General features: G+C 48.3%; 1 protein-coding gene and 1 long non-coding RNA gene across 8 annotated transcripts in view; one reads left to right on the top strand and one right to left on the bottom strand.

The window, feature by feature from the left end:
• Positions 1–1,774: 1,774 nt before the first annotated feature.
• SELENBP1 (selenium binding protein 1) lies at positions 1,775–19,140 on the top strand. 3 transcript variants are annotated; one of them, XM_027056201.2, is made up of 12 exons: positions 1,775–1,820; positions 13,797–13,853; positions 14,037–14,149; positions 14,407–14,592; positions 15,250–15,370; positions 16,525–16,707; positions 16,984–17,162; positions 17,588–17,666; positions 17,761–17,882; positions 18,150–18,242; positions 18,414–18,532; positions 18,738–19,140. In XM_027056201.2, the coding sequence occupies exons 1-12, from the start codon at positions 1,790–1,792 to the stop codon at positions 18,898–18,900; spliced, it is 1,446 nt and encodes a 481-aa protein (XP_026912002.2). In that variant the 5' UTR covers positions 1,775–1,789; the 3' UTR covers positions 18,901–19,140. The 3 variants fall into 3 exon arrangements, with proteins under 3 accessions (XP_026912002.2, XP_014932995.1, XP_026912000.1); XM_015077509.3 differs by lacking the exon at positions 1,775–1,820 and adding an exon at positions 11,287–11,397; XM_027056199.2 differs by lacking the exon at positions 1,775–1,820 and adding an exon at positions 12,570–13,712.
• The window catches only part of LOC106979609 (uncharacterized), a 33,651-nt gene continuing 17,521 nt past the window's right edge, over positions 9,244–25,373 (bottom strand). For 2 of the 5 annotated variants that reach the window (XR_008295243.1, XR_008295247.1), the window contains exons 7-8: positions 12,370–12,482; positions 9,246–10,054 (exon numbers count right to left, since the gene is read on the bottom strand). This is a non-coding gene — a long non-coding RNA (uncharacterized LOC106979609). Of the gene's footprint in view, positions 10,055–12,369; positions 12,483–25,373 lie in introns of all 5 variants that reach the window. The other 3 variants (XR_008295246.1, XR_008295245.1, XR_008295244.1) reach the window with 3 other exon arrangements.

Here is a 25,373-nt window from a genome sequence, read left to right as displayed (position 1 = left end):
AGCCTATGAGAGTAGGTATTTTTATTATCTCTCTTTTAGAGATGAGGAAACTGAGGTACACAGAGGTTAAATAACTTGCCCAAATTCATTCAGCTAGGAACTTGTAGAACCAGAATTCAAACACAGGAAATCTGGTTCTAGAATTTTTGCTGTTAATCTCCTGATGGGCCACTCCTGCCTGGCAATGGTCTGTTGTGGACAGCCAGCCACCTGTAACCCAAGCTAGAATGTTTTTTCTTCTCAGTATCTTTCCTGATGCCAGCAGCTTTCCTGATGAGCAGGCTTTTGAAGCCAGTAGAGCATACTGAGAAAGATGAGTTTTGGCAAGACAGGGCAAATGAGAGGGCACAGCGGGGCATTTTGTGGTTTCTTTCTGCCTTCAGGATGTTCTCAGGCTCCACCCAGCTATACTGGAGGTAAGAAGCATGGAGCTACTGAAATCCTGGGCCAACTAGGCGAATCAGATAATCCTTAGTTTATGAAGGGGCTTGGGCCACAAAGTCACCCGGTGTCCCATGGTCCCACATTTTGTTTCTCTTGGGACCCAGAAGCCCACAAGAGTCTATTTATCAAAAGAGGAGCCTGCTGAAGGGGGCTAAGCCTCAACACCTCTTTTGGCCTCCGTGGGGACTCTCCTTCTGGGTCTTGCTTGCCACAGCCTCGTGGGTCACCCCAATTTGTCAAGCACTGTTGGATCCTTTGAGTCATACGGCCCCATTGGCAGATGTGTTGAATACAGCCAGGCGTGGCCAGAGAGCCCTTCTTGGTAGGAGACCCCGCAGTCACTGCAGGGGTGGGGGGGGTCACTGCCTCCACCCATCATGCTCCAAGTGCAGCCCTGGACCCTGCAGCATGGCTGGTCACCCGCACACTTGCCTGTGTCCACATCTACCAAAGCCCACTCACCACTGTCCTACCTCTTTGTGTCTGAGCCCTCCTGGGCACACCTACATGTCCAGGACTGTCATGTGCTTGATCCTAGCTGCAAAGGGATCTGGGACAGTGAGCATGGGGCCTTTTTGGTTCCTAGAGTGGTTGGTGGTGGGTTCCATCTGCCAACAGACATAAAAAGAGCCATACGTGCTGGCCAGCCCCAAACAATGAAACACAAAACAACCCATCTCAAGGAGCTCTTGCGAAAGTTCTACGATTCACTACAGGAGAGTGTAGCCGTTATAGGCACAGAGTCTGAAGCCGACTGCCTAGATTCAAATCCTAGACTCTGCTACCCACTAGCTGTGTGAGTTGGAGCAAGTTACTTCCCTTTTGTATGCTGTCACTTCCTTATCTGTAAAATGGGCGCAGTAAGAGTCTCCACTTCATAGGTTTGTTGTAAGGATTAATTAAACAAGGTAGAGGGGCACCTGGGTGGCTTAGTCGGTTAAGCATCCGACTTCGGCTCAGGTCATGATCTCGCGGTCCGTGAGTTCAAGCCCCGCGTCGGGCTCTGTGCTGACAGCTCAGAGCCTGGAGCCTGTTTCAGATTCTGTGTCTCCCTCTTTCTCTGACCCTTCCCTGTTCATGCTCTCTCTCTCTGTCTCAAAAATAAATAAACGTTTAAAAAAATTTAAATAAATAAATAAATAAATAAACAAGGTAGAGCATGTAAAGAGCTTACGGAAGTATCTGGCACATAGTAAGCTTTTATGTGGATTGGGGTTCATTTCTTTTTTGTCTTTAAAGTGCTTAGAGCGATACCAAGGGTATGTTAAACATTTAATAAGTGATGTCTGTTTTTGTGGTTGTTGTCATTATGACCTATTTATCGCCTACTTGTCCAGGTGCTTCTATGGACCGTATCCTAGAACTGGAACTCCCAGGTAAAAACGCTGTGCACAATTTAACTTTTGATAGGTATTGACGAATCGCATTTGTTAATAAGGCACCAGTTGGCACTGTCACCCGTCTCCAGTGATGACCTTTTCTTCATGTTCTCACCATGACTGGATTTTAACCTTTTAAATTTTGGCTCAAGACACAAGAGTGTTATCGTATTCTTTCACTATTTCAATTTTTAAATTATGTGTGTATTTCAAGCTTACTTAAAAAAATGTAAAAAATACATAATTGGTACATAATGTGAAAAAGAAATATTGTTCCCTATAATCCAAGTCCTCAGAGGTAACCAGTGTTGGTTACATTTGGTAAGTTTGGTATGAACTTACAAGAACTACAAGAAGTTTTGTCTCTTCAAATGCTTTTCTACAAACATGTAATCTTATTTGTTTGTTTGTTTGTTTGTTTATAGTATACATTTATAGTACATATTAAATTAGAAGTTATGTAATTATATACTACGCAATTATAAATTATAATTTAAATTAATTAGTTTAATATGTAAAGTAGTCAAACTAAATAAAACTATATGGTTTAATTAATTAATTTTATATATAGTTTAAATTGAATGGGTTCATACTATTTTCTGCCTCTTTCCCCCTCGTCCATATTTCTTGGATATCCTTCCACGTCCATGTGTATAAAATTATACATTATGGTTTCTTGGTGTTCATGTTATGGATGTTCCATAATATATTGAACTATTCCCCTACTGGTTGTTTCCAACCTGTCACTATTATGAACAAGGTTGCAGTGGACATCTTATTAATAGATTTGAATACTTGTCCATTTCCACAGAGTGTATCATCCAAGGTGGATTCCCACTGAAAATGCTGCCAGGTGCTGCTAAACTGCCTTCTGAAAATGTTCCACCATTTCATACTCTTGCCAAAAAATACAAGAGTGTCCTTGTCCCCACACCTCTTCCAACACTAAATGTTAACAATCTTCTTATTTTTGAAAATCCTGTCATGTTGTTGTTTTAACAAGCATTTCTTTAGTTGCTAATGAGGTTGGGTATCTTTATTCATGTTTATTACCCATTTAACCTTCATTTTCGTATCCTTGGAATATTTTTCTATTGTACCGATTGTCTTTTTCTGATTGATTTGTTGGAGATCTTTGTATACTTTTTTTCTTTTGTTTTCTAAGTTTATTTATTGTTGAGAGAGACAGTGTGAGTGGGGGAGGGGCAGAGAGAGAGGGAGAGAGAGAGTCCCAAGCAGGCTCCACACTGTCAGCACAGAGCCCAATACGGGGCTCGAACCCACAAACCGTGAGATCATGACCTGAGCCGACATTAAGAGTCAGAGACTTAACCGAATGAGCCACCCAGGTGCCCCGGAGATCTTTCTATATTAAGAGAGATCATCATTTTTCAGTTTAAGCCTTTTTAAACTCTGGTTTCTGAGCAGCCTTTTGATAAGGTGAGATAGGAAATCCCAAAATATCCCCTTTCCAAATAGCACTCTCCATCTTTCTACACTTGTGACCCTGGGGAAATTGCAGTGGAACAGCAGGTTAGATATGGTATATGGAAGACAGAGAGTCCAGGACATGCAGTGAGGCCCTTTCCCAGACCTTCTTCTGATTCCATGTAGAATGAAGACAGGTGTCCCAAAGCCTCAGGATTCCTGTCTCTTTGGGACACTGGAGGGAGTATCCAAGCTGCCTGCCCTTTTCCCAGGCAGCATCTTGGTGGTGAGGTGAGAAAATGTAGGCCCTGAGAAGGAGGGCAATTTGTTCCTGCCTGTCCTGAGCTTAGTAGAGAAACTGTGACTCAGAGATACGACTCCAGGGGCCAAAGGTCCTTCCAACCTCAAATAGAAGGGCTTTCATTTTCCTTTGGATTTTTTTTATTTACAGTATTATAACATGTCCAAAATGGAAGCTTGATTAGAGGTTTTGATGGCTTAATTTGGGCCATTAACCGAAACTGATGTAATTCTTTCTTCCCAGGGCTCGTAACTGAGAAGGTGCAAGCCAAGTGAGCCTCTGTAAAGGTGGAGACGATTGCATAAAAGCCTTTTTATGGTTCTCGTCTCAGCTCTTCTGGAGCCAGGCTTGGCACAGGAGGAAGGCTGGCACAGGAGGGGCCGGGGAGGAAGTCACAGCAAACTTCCCTGTGTCCCTGGGACTGATGTCGCTGTTACCTCCTCTAGACTACAACACTGGGTTCACACCCACCTCACTTTTTCTTCTTGTAGGTTAGATATGTGACAAGATACATAATTTCTGTTGTAGTGAGATCCTCCTTCACTTAAACTTGAATCTATCTTCAAGGTAGATAGATACCCTTGCTTTCCTACAGATTAAACAGATTTAAGAACAATAGAGGGGCACCTGGGAGGCTCGGTTAAGTGTCCAACTCTGTTTTGGCTCGGGTCATCATCACACGGTTCATGAGTTGGAGCCTCACATGGGGCTTGTGCTGACAGTGCAGAGCCTGCTTGAGATTCTCTCTCTCCCCTCTCTCTTGGCCCCTCCCCCTCTCACTCTCTCTGTCTCTCTCTCAAAACTAAATAAACTTTAAAAAATGCATAAGAAAAAGAACAATAGAAAGGTATGGACCCTCTTCAGATCTTGATTCAAATAACCTGTAAAACAAAAACGTGTAAGACTAAAGGGGAAATTTGAATATCTGATAATAGTGAAGACTTACTAATTTGCATAGGTGCGATTATGAGACAGTGGTTTAAAAAAAAAAAAAGATGGGATTGCAAGCTGGTGCAGCCGTTGTGGAACACAGTATGAAGGTTCCTCAAAAAACTAAAAATAGAACTACCCTAAGACCCAGCAATTGCACTACTGGCTATATAACCAAGGGATACAGGTATGCTGTTTCGAAGGGACACATGCACCCCAATATTCACAGCAGCACTATTAACAATAGCCAAAGTATGGAAAAAGCCCAAATTTCCATCGATGGATGAATGGATAAAGATGTGGTATATATATATATACACACACACACACACACACACACACACACACAATGGAGTATTACTCGGCAATCAAAAAGAATGAAATCTTGCCATTTGCAACTACATGGATGGAACTGGAGGTATTATGCTAAGTGAAATTAGTCAGTCAGAGAAAGACAAATATTTTATGACTTCACTCACATGAGGACTTTAAGAGACAAAAGAGATGAACATAAGGGAAGGGAAACAAAAATAATATAAAAACAGAGAGGGGGACAAACATAAGAAACTCATAAATATGGAGAACAAACTGAGGGTTCCTGGAGGGGTTATGGGAGGGGGGATGGGCTAAATGGGTCAGGGGCATTAAGGAATCTACTCTTGAAATCATTGTTGCACTATATGCTAACTATGATGTAAATTCTTAAAAAATAAAATTAGGGGCGCCTGGGTGGCTCAGTCGGTTAAGCGACTGACTTTGGCTCAGGTCATGATCTCACGGTCTGTGAGTTCAAGACCCGCATCGGGCTCTGTGCCTGACAGCTCAGAGCCTGGAGCCTGCTTCGGATTCTGTGTCTCCCTTTCTCTCTGACCCTCCCCTGTTCATGCTCTGTCTCTCTCTGTCTCAAAAATAAATAAACATTAAAAAAAATTTTTTTTAATAAAAAATAAAATTAAAAAAAAGAATTCTAATCTTGAAAGGATGCTTATAGAAATATTAATGCAAGGAATAATACAGTGTCTCGTGTTGGCTTCAAGAAAATCTGAGGTAGAGGAGGGCTAGGAAGAAGAGTTGAAGCAGGTAGGGTTGTGAGCAGAGTTTTAGGGAAGATGGTGGTGTAACTGCAGGTTCATCATACTCTTCTATTTTTGTAAAAATTGACATTTTTTGCTGAGAGAGAGACCTAGAGAGAGAAAGAGATCTCCCTCTCTCATTTGCCTTTCTTTTCTTCTGTCCCAAGAGACGGCTTTTTAAACACTTCCCTCTCCTTCGCATCTCCCTTGCTCTTAAATTTTTTTTTTTAACATTTATTTGTTATTGAGAAACAGAGAGACAGAGCCCGAGCAGAGGCGGGGCAGAGAGAAGAGTAGACACAGAATCTGAAGTAGGCTCCGAGCTGTTAGCACAGAGCCAGACGTGGGCTCGAACTCACAAACCGCAAGATCATGACCTGAGCCGAAGTCTCAGCTCAACCGACTGAACCACCCAGGCGCTCCAAGTCTTCCTTGCTCTTATTATCAGAGGCATGCCTCTGATAAAACCAAGCCATGCTTAGCACCTCAAGGGTAACCTCTGAGGCTGGAAGGTGAGAAGAGGACATCCCATTCCACAGAAATAAACTGTTAGTGGTGATCTTTCCAGCATCCGTGACAGGCCAGAAGGCGGCTATTTCTGAGTGCACTGAGGGTGGGCCGGAAGCCCTCCAAGTGCCTCTCAGATCACCCCCAGCCCTGGCAGAGGGCTTTTTTCCTCTCTCTGAGCTCTGTTATTCTGAGTGGCAGGCTTTGAACTCAGCATTGTTCAGAGATAGGGAGGTGCTGTGAAATTAGCGTGAGCAGCTGGTTGAATTTGTAAAACTCTGTTTCCTCTGATGTAATATGAAGAAAAAGCTGTTTACCTGTCCAGTTTGCTGTGGGCAGTCCCTGAGCTAACTGCTAGTGTGCAGGGCCCGGCCTGGCACCAGCCACACCTGCTAACAGGTCCTCAGTAAATGCTACTCCCTCCTGCACAGGGCGTGTCGTTGGTCTGTTAAAACCAGGAGAAATGAGCAGGACGTGGCTCAGGAACTGCTTAGCTGCGAAAAACCTCCACCTGTCCAGCCAGTCCCACATGAGGCCTCCGCAGGCTGCTGCCTTGGGTGCCACAGGCACCTTGGGTTGTGTGTTGGGTGTGTTCGTTCTGTTCGCGCTGCTTGTTTGCACACAAACCTGCACGTGTATAGACCAGACCACCCTGTCCAATCCCCGTTTACTCTCGGCCATCCACATTACCCCATGTCCTTCATTGCACTTTATTGGTAATGATGCTATTGCCTTGATTAGTGGCCATTTCCCTCCGCAAATCATCTCTATGACGGCAGAAACTGCCTTGTTTCCCACTCTGCCTACCAAACCTGGTGGAGGCCAAGACGGAATGAATGAATGACCACGCACGCGTGTCTCTCCCAAAGGAGAGGGCAGGCAGGCAAAAAAATAAATAAAATAAATTAGTACCTTTATTTGGGGTTTTGATTACAAAAGTAATACACGCTTATTATTTTTTAAAATGTACAAGTGTCGGGGCGCCTGGGTGGCTCAGTCGGTTGAGAGTCTGACTTTGGCCCAGGTCATGATCTTGTGGTTTGTGAGTTCGAGCCCCACGTCAGGCTCTGTGCTTGGAGCCTGGAGCCTGCTTCTGATTCTGTGTCTCCCTATCTCTCTGCTCCTCCCCTGTTCATGCTCTCTCTCTCAAAAATAAACATTAAAAAAAATTTTTTTTTTAAATGTACAAGTGTCTGGGGGTGCCTGGGTGGCTCAGTCAGTTAAGCATCTGACTTCAGCTCAGGTCATGATCTCACGGTTCATGAGTTCAAGCCCCGCACCGGGCTCTGGGTTGACAGCTCAGAGCCTGGAACCTGCTCTGGATTCTGTCTCCCTCTCTCTCTGCCCCTCCTCCGCCTACTCTTGTCTCTCTCTCTCTCTCTCAAAAATAAAAAAATAAGCATTAAAAAATAGATATATACAAGTGTCTGAAACAAAAGTAAAAAAATTATCCCCTTCCTTCCATTGCCTCTCTCCAAAGGTAACCATGGTTACACATGGACGTAGTACCTTTCCTGTAGCAGGGGGCATCCCCCACTCCCTCCGCACCAGGAAGACTCCACTGTTCAGTTCAGGAGACACCTGCTTCTTCTCTCCCCATTCCCAAGAAAGTGTCCCTGAGAGTCCCCAGAAACAAAACAGCACAGCTTTCCACATTCCTTCTGGAGCTTCTTCCTCCCCACCACCCACACCCCTCCCAAGCCAAACAAAACACCAAATGGCCTGGAGTGATTAGAAAAACTGTGAGCTCCAGAACCCAGGAACCTGAGAGGGGTTCCTGCTCGGCACCTACCTTGGCCTTGGCCCCTCTGAGCCTCAGCTTCTTCCTAAGTCAAAGGAGGATGATTTACCTACAAGTTTGGGGTGTGGCAAGGGTTAAGTGGGGGTGCTGTGGGCAAGGGCGAGTGTGACCAGGTGGTTCATTCAGTTTAGTTCTGCTTGATCCCTGATATCCTCCCCTCCACCCCCCCACCCCCCCACCCCCCCACCGGCCGGACTGGGATTGCTTCCCCATTGCTTTTGTTTTGCGAGAGATGAAGAACAACACTTTTTTCCTGTCTTTTTTTTTTAATTTTTTCAAATGTTTATTTACATTTTGAGAGAGACAGAGCATGAGTGGGGGAGGGGCAGAGAGGGAGACAGAATCCAAAGCAGGCTCCAGGCTCCAAGCTGTCAGCACAGCTGTCGAAGCTCAAATCCATGAACTGAGAGATCATGACCTGAGCTGAAGTCGGACTCTTAACAGACTGAGCCCCCCAGGCGCCCCTCTTTTTGTCTCTTTTCTTTTTTAAATGTTAAATTATTCTTGGAGACTCTGACGTCATCTCCTCTCCTTTCCCTTCTCTGGGTTTAATCTTTCTTTCCTCACTTCGCCATCTTGCCAAACAGTGGTCTGTTTAAAGAGGCCCAAAGAAGTCTAGCAGAGACTGGAAGGAAAGGGGGGAACCAGCAGAGGGGCTCCATACCCCCTACGCCACAAGAATCTGCTGTCTGTAGATGATGGAGCAAAGCCAAAGTTCGGGCAGCGGTTACATAACCGCCTGGCTGTTCAGCTGCTGCCCTGATAACCTACCTCCTCTAATATTTACTGTGCTTTTTTGGAGCTTGAACCAGCAGGAAGGAACATGGGCCGCACCCACCCTCCTTTGGGGTGGGGGTGCCCAGTGTCAGGCATATGGCCTCCTGGGATTAGCAGACCTGGGCTGGGGTCTCACCCTCCCTGGGACTGCCCAGGGCAGGAAGATTGTGGCCCTCCTCATATGCCTTCATATCAATCTGGGAGTCAGCCAGCTCCAGTTGGACTCTGGTTGGCTAGGGAAGGGCAGATCAGAGAGAGGAGAGAATGCATAAGTTCCTGAGAAGCAACATTAGGGATGCCTGAGCCACAATGAGGCTGACTGGGGTGGCCCATCATGGAAGCAAAGACGCCATGGGCCGTGGACCCTTCTACGACCAGCCTGAGCCCCCTCCCTGGGCTGCTTCCACCTGTAGCCCTGATTTGAACGAATTTTCCCAACCACCTTGCAGGCTGTGGAGGAAGCAGTAGGTAGGGGCTAGGGGTGCCATTCAGGAGCCACAGAGAACACCAGGTCAGGGTTCAGAGCATGGAAGAACCTATAGTCTGTGACAGAATGGTGCTTTGCGGTTCTTGTCTAGAATAAGCAAAATCACAGTTTCTTTGGGGGTGATGACTCAAGAACCTTTTTTTTTAAATGTTTATTTACTTTAAGAGCACATACGCAAAAGGGGGAGGGGCAGAGAGAGAGAGGGAGACAGAGGATCTGAGGTGGGCTCAGCACTGAGAGCAGAGGGCCCGACGCGGGGCTCAATCCCACGAACCACAAGATCGTGACCTGAGTCGAAGTCAGACGGTTAACCGACTGAGCCCCCCAGGTGCCCCAGAACTTTTGACAAGGGGGTGAGGATGGGCTTTCTTTCTCTTTCAGATCTTGGTTGTAAGGCTACTTCAAGCCCCAAAGCAGGAAAGTAGAGGAGGTATGAGATGGGGTCCGAGGAGGAGGAGGAGGAGGCCAGAGGCACAGGCTGGAGGCAGGGTGAGGAGAGACAGCCAGCAGATGGGGAGGCCAGCCCAGGCGAAGAAGCAGCCCCCTGGGCCACCCCCTGGGGGACAGCTGCACCCACAGGGCTGACTGCGGCACATGCCTGGCTGATGGCGTGATGGTGAGGACCCAGATGTAGGAAAGAGTCAGGGGAGTTGAGTGATATTGAGGAGAAGGGGGTAAGGGCAGCCAAAGAGCATCTTCCTCTGGGTGCTCCCTTACCCACGGGAACCAGGAGGACAGATGCCCATCATCTGTCATACCGCAGCCCAGCTTTGTTCTTCCTTTCACTCCGGTTTGGAAACACCATGGATCTTTCCGCCGGCAGTCTCGAGACCAAACTTCGTCCCTTTCACTATCCAATAAAAACTTCACCCCATAGCTTTCATCCAAGATGAAAGTGGCTTCTGTAGACACCGAGTCAGCAGGTTCCTAGAAGAAGCACATGTTACCCCTGTCAGGCAGCCAGGTTTCAGGAAAGAGGGCCCCTTGACTTCACGATGAAAAACAAGTGGGGTGGGTTCCCTTGTCCAGCCCTTCGAACCCGGGCCTCTCTGGATTGGGGCAGCCCCAGAGAGAGTTAACAGATCAGGCCTCAACCTTGCCTTGGTTCTTCAGCAAGCACCTGTCATTTGCTTGACGGCTGTGTGGCATGTCCCTGGGACCCTGTACTAGCAGGCTAGGCAGCCCTGGTGGCATTGAATCCTCCAGCTGGGGGACTCCTTCCTTCCTGGATGAATGGAACCCTGAGAGTCTTCTGACTTGTCACAGGCCAGTTAGGGACAGTGACATCATGCTGGACTGCTCTGGGGCCCTGCTACCCACCTAGGGAGATGTATGAGGTACCCAGCCCAGAGATGGGGGGGGGGCACTACAATTCCACCTGCCGGGATTTATGAGAGTAATGAGCGTGATAATGAGTGCTGCCAATTTTCCTTCCACTTCAAAGCTCAACAGGAATACACAAGTCAGGAGAAAGTGAAACCTGGACATGGGTCCTAGTTAACCCTGGTTCCTGTCAGGGCGGCCATGGCAGGAGGACAGGGTGGGCAGTTTGGGGGTGGGTAGGACTGTGCCTTTTGGAGCCTGGACGTCTGGAATCAGAGGGCAATCTTAGGAGAGAGCTGACCCTGACTGTGAATAGGAGCAGATGGGCCCACGGCCCTGCGTGGAAACAGACCCAAGTACAGAGATGAGCACTGACACAGGAACATGTGCGCTCATACGCTCGCGCAAACACACACACTCACGCACACAGGCACATATGCATAGGCCCACACAAGCAACACTCCGGCAGGCACAAACTCACTTAAGTACACACAGACATGCACAAGTCCAGACACACAGGAACACTCACACGAGCACGTATGCACACACAAAAACACACACACACACACACATACACACAGGCATACAGGACTGTGCACATACACAGAGCCACAAAGTATTCCCAGGCACCCACAAGAGATACACACACAGGTACAGTGCATATCTGCAAATGCACAGGCTCCTAGCACACACACCCTGCAACTCAAACAGCAGCCTCCCAGGCCATTTGAGAACGTCCTGGCCAGCTGCCCTTGGTGGTTCACCCTGGGCTGCAGCCGGGGCCCTCCCCCTGCCCCGCCCCGCCCCCCAATTGGTTGTATAAATTCCTTCCCTTTGCCCCTTCCCGGGCACAGCGGCACAGCGTGCCTCGGACACCAGCCCGACCTCTGTTTCTGCTCCCTCCTGACAGGCCAGTCAGGATCAAAGCATACCAGCAAGCAGCATGGGTAAGGAGGGGGCTTTCTGACAACCAAGTGCCGCCCACCCTGCCACAGGAAGTGGCAGAAAAGCTAGGTCGGGAGAGCTGGGTGGGGGGGCAGGCGCTGGACTCTGCTCCACTGGTGCCACCCCACCCCCACCCCTGCATCTCCCAGCTCAGCCAAAGTTTCTAGAGGGTGCCAGAAGAGGAGGGTGGAGGGGCTGCGGAGATGGGTGGCCCTGGACCCCCACCTGGCTTCTCAGCTGCAGCCCAGGCGCCTTTCTGCAGCTGGGAATATCTGGTGGGGCAGGAATACAGTGGGAGAACCTTTTGTCCCTGGCCTATCACCATAGGTGAATGACAGTCCTGATTTCAGCCCTGGGCCAGCTTCTTACTCCAGGAAGTAGGGAGCCCAGGCCTTTGGGGACAGATGGCTCTCCAGCCACCCGGAACCTGATCACTCTGGGACGGAAAGCGGAGCCCACACTCGGCCGCTGGGCGCCTATTCCAGTGCCTCCCACCCCTCAACCCACCCCCCAGTCCCCAAGCCCTCCTGTTCCTCACTCTCAGGCTCCTAGAAGCTCCAGTGAGCTACCCTGTGTTCATCCTAAACCCACAGATGTTCAGAGATCTTGCTTAAGATGCTTAAGACAGGGCATTGTTTCCCAGAAAGAACACTGATGCTCCTGGGGGCCTGGTGGGTGCATGGGCCTGACTGATTCTAAGAACTGCTGGGAGGGGGTGGGGACAGGGACAGGAAGACAACACAGCCAGCAACACCTCCCTCACACCTTTATTTCTCTCTCCGTTCAGCTTTGCGGGTTTTGTGTCTCTGTCTTGAGGTCTTGGGAGTTTTGAATCTCCTTCTGTTCTGTGTTGGGCAACCTCCCTCCCCTCTCCCTCCCCTCCTGTGCCAAGCCCTGGCACAAGTCCCCTTAATTCCTTTGGACTGGACCTCTCACCCTGCCACACCCACCCAGCCCTCTCTATGAGCACCAACCACTGCCTGGGATTTCTGTCCCCAGCTTCTGGCACAGTCCTTCCCATATTTATACAACACTTCTCCTTTAAAGTACTTCTGAATACATTGGCTTATTTGACCTTCATGGGCACCTAGAAAAGAAGGTAAGATATTATTACCCGCTTTTAGCCAAAGCAGGGGAGAGAACATGAGAGAACAGACATCAGACCTGGAGCTTGAAACCAGGTTTCCGCACTCAACAATGCTGTTGCTGCCACCTGGGCCTCCTAAGTCACTTGGCTGCCATGAGTAGGGGACCTGGCTTCCCGGCTGAGGCCCAACTGAGGGCCTCCAGGTACCATGGAGGCTCAACTCTGGCTACTCCTGCCTCCCTACTGGTGGCCCCCCAGCTGTCAGGGCAGTGGCCAGACCGGCCATGGGCTGCAGCAAGGAGGCAATGCCCCATCCTGTGATCTCCACTCCGGGATTTCTTTCCTCCTACAGCTCCCTTTGTGCTAGTCCTCCCTCTCCCTCCTGGTCAGGCTCCAAACCCTGATGCCTGACACCTGGTCCTGGCAGCCCTCCTTCTCAGAGACTGATGTTGGTCCGGTAGATCCATGTGGCTTCTCTTGCCAGACTTCAGGGACAAGGAGGGCCACACCCTATAGCTCTGGTAGGTGGGCCTCTGAGCCCTCCAGAGCAGGACCAAACACCTAACGTTACAGATGCAGGAAGTGGGTGACACCCGGGGGTAGAAACTGGTCTCTGCACATCCAGGTGGTAACAGCTCTGTGGCCCCAAACTTCAGCCTCCGATCCTTACCAGACCTTCGGAGAAGTAACCCAGGCTTTGGACAGCAGCCTGGGGTCAGGACGCAGAGGGGAGAAAGGCAGGAAGTGTCCCAGACCCTGGCAGAGACAGCTTTCTGGGAAGGGAGGTGAACAGGCACCACCCTCACTCGCTGAGGAACAGCCAGGCTTTGATGGGCTCCTGTCAGGCAAGCACGAGCTGCATACTTCACTCATTGCACCTTCTTGTTTCCTTCTAATAAAAGCCAATCGTGGTATTCTTATTACTTTCTTTTTACAGATGGTGTGGATGTTGAGGCTGGGGAGGTTAAGTAACTTGTCCCAAAGCTCCCATGGCTTGGAGCAAGTCCCAGTGAGCAGCCGGGACTGGGATGCAAGTCAATGTCATAGCCATTGTACCGCACAGCCTCTCCTGCCCCTCTCCTGGGTCCTGCTTGAGTGTCTGTCCACCTTCAGGTCATACCTGTGAAGGCTCTTCCTGCCACATGCACACATGCATCAGGGCTCTGAGGGCCGGGGAGGATGGTGGCAGTGACAGGGCCAGAGTCAGGACAGGACCTGGGCCAGCACGTGGTGAGATATGTGTTGCCACAGGTAGGGAAGGAGCCTTGACCCTGCAGCGAGTGACAGAGCCAACCTGCCTCATTGTTTTCACAGCTACAAAGTGTGAGAAGTGTGGACCGGGCTACCCTACCCCTCTGGAGGCCATGAAAGGTAAGTGTGCAGCATCTGCCAGCCTGTGCCCCCAGAAGGGAATTGTGCAAAACCATCACCCTCTACTGATCCCACTGCCGGTGAGGGCAGGAGACCTGAGGCCTCAGCCTCGGGCATGCCCAGCTCCGTGCCCGTCATTCCTCTCCACCCTGCCATCCCCACTAACTGCTTTCTACCCTTTAGGACCCAGGGAAGAGATTATCTACCTGCCCTGTATTTACCGAAACACAGGCATTGAGGCCCCGGATTATTTGGCCACCGTGGACGTTGACCCCAAGTCTCCCCACTATTGCCAGGTGAGGTGCAGCTTGGGCACTGGAGTACCCTGAGTCCCCTCTCTAGCCCTGGCCCCGGCAATGCCCTTCCCCAGCCGCATCCTTCTTCACCCTCCTTGGGTACGGTTGTACAATCTGTTCCCTGCACAAGGGCACCCCCAAGGTACAGGACAACGATGAACACCAGCCTGTGCTGTGCTGCCCAGCCCAAGTGGGTCCAGGGATCCCAGTGGCATGGTCTGGGTGAGCACCACCTCCTGCCCCCTCTCCCATCCTAGGTCATCCACCGGCTGCCCATGCCCAACCTGAAGGACGAACTGCATCACTCAGGATGGAACACCTGCAGCAGCTGCTTCGGGGACAGCACCAAGTCCCGCACCAAGCTGATGCTGCCCTGTCTCATGTCCTCCCGCATCTATGTGGTGGATGTGGGCTCCGAGCCCCGTGCCCCAAAGCTACACAAGGCATGTTGCCTGCCTTTGTTGCTCAAGGATCTAATGGACACGCCACTCTGGGCACCCTCCAGGCCACAGGCCACCCCCCAGCCAGCTGCCTTCAGCTCTTGCACAGTGTCAGGGCTCAGCAGCAGGGGGAGGGGGCGGGACTTCAGAGGAGGGTTACCAAGGCCTGCGGGTGGTCACCATATAGAATCATGGGGGTGGGCACCAGAGGGGTTGGGAGGAGCTTTTTGTTTTGACTCTGAGAGAGTGAAGGAGCCCTTTTTTCCCCCAGCCAATTATGAGCCCAGGACTTCCCTCAGGCAGGAGCCTCTAACCACCCCTCCCAACACGTGGTTGAGTGCCATCTTTGTGCCTTGATGCTGGCGATGGCCCAGCAGGGGAGGAGCTTCTGGTCTCACGGACTCATGGTGCCTTCAAGACAGACAATGGGAGAGAAGTCAGTGCTTTCTGCCTGCGGAGTTAGTCTCTCAGACTCTCCCTTGCTGCTCTGCAGAAGCTACCAGACTGAATCTCTGCCATATTCCCCCTGGGAAAATTGTGTTCATGTCTTAAAGGAAAAAATATGATGGTGTCAGCAGATAGGAATGGGGGGATGGGGGAGTCACAGGTGGGTCCCCCCAGCCCTATAACATTCCGATGCCATTCCTTACCCATATCCAGGTCATTGAGGCTGAAGACATCCATGCCAAGTGTGACCTGGGCTACGTCCATACCAGCCACTGCCTGGCTAGCGGGGAGGTGATGGTCAGCTCCCTGGGAGACCCCAAGGGCAATGGCAAAGGTACCTGTTGGCACTGTAGGCACATCTGTGGGGAGAACAGCTCCCAAGCTGAGACAGAGGGATAGAATGACCTTCCAGGGAGAACCAGAGGGCTGGGTCTTATCCAAAATTTAAACTATAGTCAAGGAACTTCAGTCGTTTCAATGATTTCTATAAAGATGAAACTTGAATGACAAATTCACTTAGAAATTACAGTCAGAACAGTGCACTATGTTCTGGGGGACTATGACATGACCCCGGAAAACACAGACATTTAATATCAGCCTTTACGAATTCATGGGCAAGTCTCACAGTCCGTGGCGTCCTTAACCTTCACATCGGCACTCTCATTTATGGTGCTGTCTTAGCTAATACTTACACAATGTCTCCCGTGCGCCAGGTACAACCTATGAGGTAGGTGTACCTAGCATCTCTGTTTTCCAGATGAGAAAGCCGGGGCACAGGCTGGGTAAATAACTTAGCCAAAGTCATACAGCTAATAAGCTGTAGAGGCAGAACTCAAACCCAGCAGTGTGGTTCCAGAATCTATGACCTAATCACCACACTGAGCTGTTTCTCTCTGAACCTTACCTATTCCATCTGAGGGCTTGGAGTGGGACACCAGTTCCTTCTCAGAGGTAGGAGGAATGTGACCCTCCTAGGTTTACTACCACTGAGGAGTTGACATCTAGTTGTATTTGCAAAGGACTATCAAGGCATCATAACACACTAAGCAAGGGAGGAGGACATGTTAGGCATTCACAGTGAATAACGAGTATATGCAATTTGTCTGCTCTAAAAAAAATACAACTTAGTGAGCAGAATGGAGCCTAGCCTCTGGAAGGGAGTCCACACTGAGAGAGAGGCTGGGCAAGACAGCCACAGCCTTCTGAGTCCCAGACTCTTGGCTCAAGGGGACAGAAATGTCCCCTGTGGTCTAGGACCGGGATTAAGTTGACGGGAGGTAGGGGCACCAGAATGAGTCCCCACCTCCCACCTGGTCTCCTGGATGGAACCCTTTGGGCACCTGAATTGAAGGAGCTAGCAAATCCAGGGGGAGGAAGGGGCACCATGAAATGGACTTACAGCCCCTTGGACGTGCCTGGGGGCAAGGGTTGGATAAGGCTGGCATCTCCACTGTCGCTACCTGCTACTTTACTTCCTTCACTGTTCAGGGGGTTTCGTGCTGCTGGATGGAGAGACATTCGAGGTGAAGGGAACATGGGAACGGCCTGGGGGCGCTGCACCCATGGGCTATGACTTCTGGTACCAGCCTCGACACAATGTCATGATCAGCAGTGAATGGGCAGCTCCCAATGTCTTTCGAGATGGCTTCAACCCCGCTGATGTAGAGGCAGGTGAGACTTGTTCCCCATAGGCCAGTAGGAGCCTGGGCACATACACCCCTACTTTCTGCTTGAAAACCCCTCTTCAGGTCTCCTACTTCTCTCCTGTGAACCCGACTCTTGGGGTAATTGATGGTATAGGACTCGCTGAGTACTCCGGCTTGCTCAAGCATCCTTCTTATCCCTCCAACCGGTTTTTCAACCTATGCCCTGGGTTGTGCCCCAGCCTTCACTCATGCTGCCCTGCCCTGATCCTGAGCCCATCCTCTGGCCCCATCCCTTCCCCAGGGCTGTATGGAAGCCATTTACACGTGTGGGACTGGCAGCGCCATGAGATCGTGCAGACCCTGCCCCTGCAGGATGGGCTCATCCCCCTGGAGGTCCGCTTCCTGCACAACCCAGACGCGGCCCAGGGCTTCGTGGGCTGTGCCCTCAGCTCCACCATCCAGCGCTTCTACAAGAATCAGGTGCCTCTGTGTCCTCTGGCCCTCTCCTCCCAGCCGTCCATAGCCATGAGGCACCCCTCTCTCTAGGGCTGACCCAAGCCCCTCTGCCTGGCTCTGCTAGCCCTATTTCTCCAGGAACAAAAACCAAGGCCACTTGTCCCATCTCTCTTCTCCCCTGAATCCTAAATTCCTACTCATTCATTCAAAAAACGTCTGTGGGTTTCTATGTTAGGCACTGTGCTAAGTGCTAGGAATGTAGTGGTGAAGGAGACATCATCCCTACCTTAAGGGTCTTGCACAGGAGTTAGACCCAAGTGGCAAGAGGGCCCTCCATCTGCTGTCTCACTGCAGACAGCAGGCGCTGGGGAGACCCAGATGCAACCCCAAGTCCCCAATCTAACAGGCTCACCTCTCTGCCTAACCCCACCGTCCACCTCCCGACGCAGGGAGGTACTTGGTCAGTGGAGAAGGTCATCCAGGTGCCCCCCAAGAAAGTGAAGGGCTGGATGCTGCCCGAAATGCCCGGTGAGTGTCCAGGGGACGTTGGGAGTCAGAAGGCTGATTCCTGGCCCCGGGGAACAAAAGTCCTTACAGCCTCTGAATGGCACCCCTGCCCCAGGCCTGATCACCGACATCCTGCTGTCTCTGGATGACCGCTTCCTCTACTTCAGCAACTGGCTGCATGGGGACCTGCGGCAGTATGACATCTCTGACCCTCAGAGGCCCCGCCTCACAGGACAGGTGGGGTGCTAACACGATGGGGGAGAGAGAAGGGGGAGGAAGAAGAAGGCTGGGGATGAGGTGGACGGTAGGAAGTGGCTGGGGGATGATCAGGGAGGTTCAGGAATAGCAAAAATGCAGACTGAGGGGTGGCACAGGCCAGGACTGTGGGCAGCCGTGGCCACAAGTGAGGGAGTATGGGCACACTGACTGAGGCACCCTGCTCTTCCTGCGATGTCCTCACCTCCCACCACTGTCCTCCTTTCTGCTCTGTATCCCCCCACCCAGCTCTTCCTTGGGGGCAGCATTGTTAAGGGAGGGCCCGTGCAAGTGCTGGAGGACCAGGAGCTAAAATCCCAGCCAGAGCCCCTGGTGGTCAAGGTGAGGATCTACCCCCAACATCCACCCCTCACCCACACACCCCCACCCTCCACTCCAGCTCATGGGTACCCTCATATCCATGCTGGAGAAGTATGGGGTGGGGGCATGCTCCATGATCCCTCTCCCAGGACCCATGTGTTATCACGGGCCCTGACCCCTGATTTTCCCAAGGGGAAACGGGTACCCGGAGGCCCTCAGATGATCCAGCTGAGCCTAGACGGGAAACGTCTGTACGTCACCACATCTCTGTACAGTGCCTGGGACAAGCAGTTTTACCCTGATCTCATCAGGTGAGAAGCAGACAGCCTGGGCTCCCCTCCCCAAGTCCTCCTTTCCCAGAAGAGTCTGGTTTCCTGAATACTCCTTGGGCACCCCACCCGCCTCTGCCATATAGGCCCTGCTCCTTTCTTAGGACCCACCCCTGCATCACAAACTCTTGGGGGAAAGGGATGGCCACCCCTGACCTCTTTCTTACCCCCTCCCTCTTTCTACCAGGGAAGGCTCTGTGATGCTGCAGATCGATGTAGACACAGTAAAGGGAGGCCTGAAGTTGAACCCCAACTTCCTGGTGGACTTTGGGAAGGAGCCCCTAGGTCCGGCCCTGGCCCATGAGCTCCGCTACCCCGGGGGTGACTGCAGCTCTGACATTTGGGTCTGAAGTCCACCCCGGGTAGCCCCATCCCACATCTGAGCCCTCACTTCCTCAGACACCTGGCTTCACGCTGCTCCCTCTCGGCCCCCACGCCTTGGCAGATAGTCCCACCAAAGCCAAACAGAGGCTATTGGGACGTATTGAGTGGTGTCTTCATTTACTGACTACCTGTTGCATGTTGCTCACTGGCTGTTTTTACACAAACTCTTGGAAATTGCTTTACCAAGAAATAAACTATTGAACCTATTTCTTAGATCACCTTGTCTTTGGGGGCACAGTCTGTGACCCCGCTTCTGCCGATCCTTTGTATCTTGTATGGGAAAGTCCTGACGAGGACTCTGGGGGACTGACTAGTTCACACCAGGGATTACAACATGATACTGAAGGTGCCCAAATCTCACTTCTATGGCCAGACAGAATGTGAAGACTTTGGAGGTGGTTGTCACAAGGAGACCTGAGGGGACAGAGTGTCTACTGGTGTTCCTAAACTTCACTATTTTTTTCAATCCATCCTCCACAGCCTGGAGGCTTTTAGGCCCCCTCTCCAGGATGGGGCCTCCTGCACTTAACCTCAGCATGAACATATGTCACATTACATTGAGACTACCTGCTTATTCCCAGCACCTGGCTTGTGCCTTAGCACAAAGAATGCTTTACTGAACAAATGAAAGTAAGGAGGCATGTGTGACACGTGACTTATGGGGGCCTTGGGATCTAGTGTGTCTTACTAGACGTTTCTCTCCTAAGTTTCTCCCCTGTCCTTTTCAACGACCAAACCGCTTCAGAAAGAAAAAGGATCATATCGTTCTACATCGTATTTAAATATTTCTAAAGGTCTGGGGCACCTGGGTGACTCAGTCAGTTAAGCGTCTGACTCTTGAGTTCAGCTCAGGTCATGATCTCATAGTTTGTGAGTTTGAGGCCCACGTCGGGCTCTGTGCTGACTGCGGAGCCTGCTTGGGATTTTCTCTCTCCCCCTCTCTCTCTCTGCTCCTCCCCTGCTCTCTCTCTCAAAATAAATAAATAAACATTAAGAAAATTTCTAATATTTTTAAAGGCTTAAAATTCCATTCAACAAAATGAGCCTCAAACACTTACCATGCCAGAATCTATGAAGACTACAGGGGTTATATCTAAAGGACATGGGACACATCTGACCAAAGACTTGTATCTAGAATACAAAGCTCTCAAAATTCAACAGTTAAAAAAAAACCCAAATTCCAGTTTGAAAATGGACAAAAGACGTGAACAGACATTTCACCAAAGAGGATATAAAGATGGCAAGAAAGCACATGAAAAGATAATCAACATTACCAGACATCAGGGAAATACAAATTAAAGCCATGTGATATCACTACACACCTATCATGATGGCTAAAATAGAAAATAGTGATAATACAAAACTGTTGGCCAGGATGGGGAAAAACTGAATCATTCAGACATTGCTGGTGGAAGTGTAAAACTGTACAGCTACTCTGGAAAATACTTTGTCAATTCCTTATAAAGATCAAACATGGGGCACCTGGGTGGCACAGAACCTGCTTGGGATTCTCTTTCCCTCTCTCTCTGACCCTCCCCAGCTGGCACTGTCTCTCTTTTTCTGTCTCAAAAAACAAATAAATAAACTTAAAAAGGGGCACCTGGGTGGTTCAGTCGGTTGAGCAGCCGACTTTGGCTCAGCTCATGATCTCCCGGTCTGTGAGTTCAAGCCCTGTGTCGGTCTCTGTGCTGACAGCTCAGAGCCTGGAGCCTGCTTTGGATCCTGTGTCTCCCTCTCTCTCTGCCCCTCCCCCACTCATGCTCTGTCTCTCTCTCTCTCTGTCAAAAATAAATAAACATTTAAAAAAGAAATTAAAAATAAATAAATCAATAAACTTAAAAAAAAAAAAAGACCAAACATGAGTGGGGGGAGCTAAGATGGAGGTATAGTAGGAAGGAAGACCCTAGGCTTGCTTCATTCCTTGAACACGGCTACATAACTGCCAAATCATTCTGAATACCCAAGAAATCGACCTGAGGACTGAGAGAACAAACTGTACAACTAGAGGGAGAGAAAAGGCCACGTTGAGGAAGAAGGAAGCAAAGTCACCGTAAAAGACAAAATAATTCTCAGTCTGAAGCAAAACAACAACAACAACAACAAAATTGAACTTTTGGGCATATATCCCAGAAAACTGAAAATGTATGTTCACACAAAAATCTGCACACAGTTGTTCATAGCAGCTTTACTCATGACAGCCAAAAACTGGAAACCATCCAAATGTCTTTCAGTGGATTAATGGTTAAACTGCTATATCCATGCCATGGACTATAATACTCAGCAATAAAAAAGGAATGAACTATTAGTACACGCAACGGTCTGGATGGATCTCAAGAGAATTATACTGAATTATACTGAGTAAAAAAAAAAAAACAATCTCAAAAGGTTATAGATATTATGATTCAATTTATATAACATTCATGAAATAACAAAAGTATAGAACTGGAGAAAAGATTAGTGGTTTCCAGGGGTTAGGGATGGGACTGGGTGTGTGTTGGGGGGGGATGGCTATCAAAGAGTAGCACAGAGGATTCTTTTAGTGATGGAACTGTTGTGTATCTTGACTGTTGTGATGGTTACACAAATCTACAATGTGATAAAATCGCAGAGAACTAAATATGCATATACGTACATATAAGTGAGTGTATGTAAAACTGGTAAAACCTGAGGAAATTTGGTGAGTTGTATCAATGTCAGTCAGTTTCCTGGTTATGATATGGCACTATGGTTATGCAAAGTGCATCATCAAGGAAACTGGGTGAAGGAAGGGTACATGAGATCTCTCTCTCTCTATCTGTATTATTTCTTGCAATTATATGTGAATCTACAATTATCTCAAAAGAAAAAATAACACAGAAGTCAACATGAAGGAGCTTCCACTGGCCAAAAATGGGACAATTAGAGTTTCAAAGAGAACAATAATTGAAATAGATTGAAATACACTATGTTAAAATCCAGAAGTTCATGAAAACACACATAGGAAAACTCTAATTGGTCATGTTTGAAAGATACTAGAAAACCATCTTGTTATTCTGAAAACTGGAGAACAGAGAGAAAGAATCAAGTATTTATCTTGCTTTTCCTCAGGAATCCACCTTAGGACAACCAAATAGTTGATGAGGAAAAGATCTTTAAGGAATTTCAGCTAGTACATTAAGAAGGAATGATAGAATTTGGATAACACCAATTTGTAACTTCTAGTGACAAATGAGCCTAACCAGTGGTCACCAGTAGCTGCTAAAACCATTAAATGAAACACCAAAATGAAATTTTATAATGGATAGAGCTGACCGGCAAAACCAGAACTCACTAATCAATCTGCATCACAAAAAGAGTAATGACCAGGCATTATGTGCTACCTATGAAGTATTCTTGCCAAAACATCAAAATGAATCTGAACAAGTCTCTAGATCTCACAGTCGGTTTACAGGAAATATAGGAGACAGAAGAACAAGTTTCAAAAGCTTAAAAACATTACAAAGATGCAATTGTAAAAATGAAGAATGCGGGAAATTCTACAAAGCAAATGACTTATTTCCTCAATGAATAAGTTGAAAGAGGGAAGATATAGTTTAGAAAGATTTAAGAAACACATCAACCAAAACTAAATGCAACGTTTGGATCTTGTTGATACTGATTTGAACATAACAGGAAATACATTTTTGAGAAAATTAGAGAAATTTGGACACTGGCTGTTCAATGATAATAACTTATGTTTAAGTTTTTTAGGCATGATAATGGCATTGGGACTATGTTTAAAAAAAGTCCTTTTAAGTTATACTGAAGTATTTATGTGAATACTAAGTTACTTACAGATGTACTGATATAATGAGCACCTCTATTAAAATGACCGGGAGCAGGTAAGTTGGAGAGTGGAGGAGGTACAGATAAAACAAGATTGACCAGATGTTGTTAATAATTTTTTTTTAATTTTTTTCTAACATTTATTTATTTTTGAGAGAGAGCACAAGTGGGAGAGAGGCAGAGAGAGAGGGAGACACGGAATCCAAAGCAGACTCCAGGCTCACACAGGGCTCAAGCTCACAAACCATGAGATCATGACCTGAGCCAAAGTTGAACGCTTAACCAACTGAGCCACCCAAGCGCACCTCTTGTTAAAATTCTTAAAGTAGGGTGAATGGTATAGGTATGCAGGAGATTATATACTTCCTTCTTCTTTTGTATGTTTGAAAATTTTTCATAATAAAAACTTTTTAAAAATTCACCTGTATCCTAGATCTGTACTTCTGATCCTATATCACTAAAACAGAAACTCCAAAAAGAAGATAGTACTTCCTGTCACAGATGACCCAGTCACCAGCAGTACGTGACCCAAATCTTCCCTAATCCCTGCTGTACCCACCCTGACAGGACCTTTGTCTGTTGTACTCACAAAGATACCACCCCATGCCCCTACACCAGACTAAGGGAGCAAGAATACCAAAACTGAGCTTAGCATGTCTTGAGTCCAATGTATCATATAGGGGCTCCTGCTAGCACCATGGTCAGCTCCACAAGTTGGTTTATGACACCATCTGGAAAGTTCTAGAGAGTTTGCTGAGCTCAAGGATATGCCCAGAAAAGCTGTAGTCCCAGGCCACCATGTCAAAGAGTATGACAGAGTTCTGGAAGGTGTCCACTCATCATTGGTCCCTTTAGACGGATTAGACCTCCTACCCATTGTAATTTGGGTAAGTCTTTCAGGACAACCTCAGGTAATTGAATTTACCTTAGTGAGGATCACCCTCCTTCTTGCATCTTCCAAAGTTGATTGCCTGGCTGCATGTTCTAAATATCTGCTCCTGGCCATTCTCTGGCACCCTACTGGGAGTCTCTTTCCTGACTTACTGATTTTTGAGGCCTAGCAAACTCTCTGCTCTAAACACTACCTGACTTAGAGGAATATGTACAACATTATGTTAAGTAAACAAATTAAGTCGCAGAGTTATATATATAAGAGAATAGTATAACCCCATTAAACATTTTTTTAATGTTTATTTATTTTTGAGAGAGAGAGAGAGAGAGGGTGAGCAGGGGCAGGGCAGGGGCAGAGAGAGAGGGAGACAAAGAACTCGAAGTGGGCTCCAGGCTCCATGCTGTCAGCACAGAGTCCGACGTGGGGCTCAAACTCATGAACTGTGAGATCACGACCTGAGCTGAAGCTGGATGCTTAACCGACTGAGCCACCCAGGCATCCCTATATTCCCCATTTTTAGGAAAAAATTGAACAAAAACCTTGGATTGGGTGGACCTGGGTTTGTAAGAACATGAAATGGGTATGGAGCATACTTACCAGAATGTGTTGTCCTAGAGGGATGAGGGTTATGTACGAAATTTCTAAGCTGTTTCTAGAACTAAGCGGGAAATATAAAGGCATAGTGCTCCAGTCATCTATCGCTGGATAACAAACCACCCCAACACATAATGACTTAAACCAATGGCAACACTACTTTTTCTCACAAATTTGTAATTTGGACAGGTCTCTATGGGGACTCCATTCAGTGTCAGCTGGAGCAGTTTAAAGACTAGAGGCTAGAATCATCCAGTGGCTCACTCACTCCATGTCCAATGATTGACGCTGGCTGTCAGCCAGGACATTGGCTGGGGTTATGAGCTACACATGGCCTTTCCATGTGGCTGCTTGGCTTCCTCATAACATGGTGGCTGGGTCCCAAGGGTGAGTGTCCCAAGAGACAGCAAAGAGGAAACTGTACCAGCTATTCTAACCTAGACTTGGAGGTCACACAGCATCACTTTCACTGCATTCCATTCACTGAGATAGTCACAAAGGCCTTCCCAGATTCAGGGAGACAGGAAATAGATTCCATCTCTCGATGGGGAAGTGGCAAGGTCCTGGAATAGTCTGTGAAACCAGCAATACTGTTGTGGCTGCATTTGGAAAATATAATCTTCCATATGTAGACACAACTATTTTAATTAATGAAACTTAGGGTGGAAAATGTTCAGCATTAGATAGCAAAACATACTACATAATTACATTAAAACAGTGTATTATTTGGGGCACCTGGGGGCTCAGTCGGTTGAAGTATCTGACTCTTGATCTCAGCTCAGGTCTTAATCTCAGGGTTGTGAGCTCAAGCCCTGCGTTGGGCTTCACGCTGGGTGTGAAGCCTACTTAAAAACAAACAAACAAAAAAACCAGTGTGTTACGGGTGGAGGAATAGACAAATAGAGTCAATAGAAAAGAAGAAGGTCCAGAAACAGACCCAACTAAAAAAGGGAATTTAGCAGGCACCTGGTGGCCCAATTGGATGAGTGTCCGACTCTTGATTTTAGCTCAGGTCATGATCCCAGTGGAGCCTGCTTGAAATTCTCTCTCTCTTCCTCTGCCCCTCTTCCCTGCTCATGCGCTCTCTCTCTCTCTCTCAAAGATAAAAATAAATAAATAAAATAAAAATAAACATAAAAAAAGGGAACT

Source organism: Acinonyx jubatus, chromosome C1 (assembly GCF_027475565.1).
Source record: "Acinonyx jubatus isolate Ajub_Pintada_27869175 chromosome C1, VMU_Ajub_asm_v1.0, whole genome shotgun sequence".
NCBI classification, from domain to species: domain Eukaryota; kingdom Metazoa; phylum Chordata; class Mammalia; order Carnivora; family Felidae; genus Acinonyx; species Acinonyx jubatus.
Note: the sequence above shows the minus strand (reverse complement) of the source record. Positions and strands in the feature narration are given on the sequence as shown.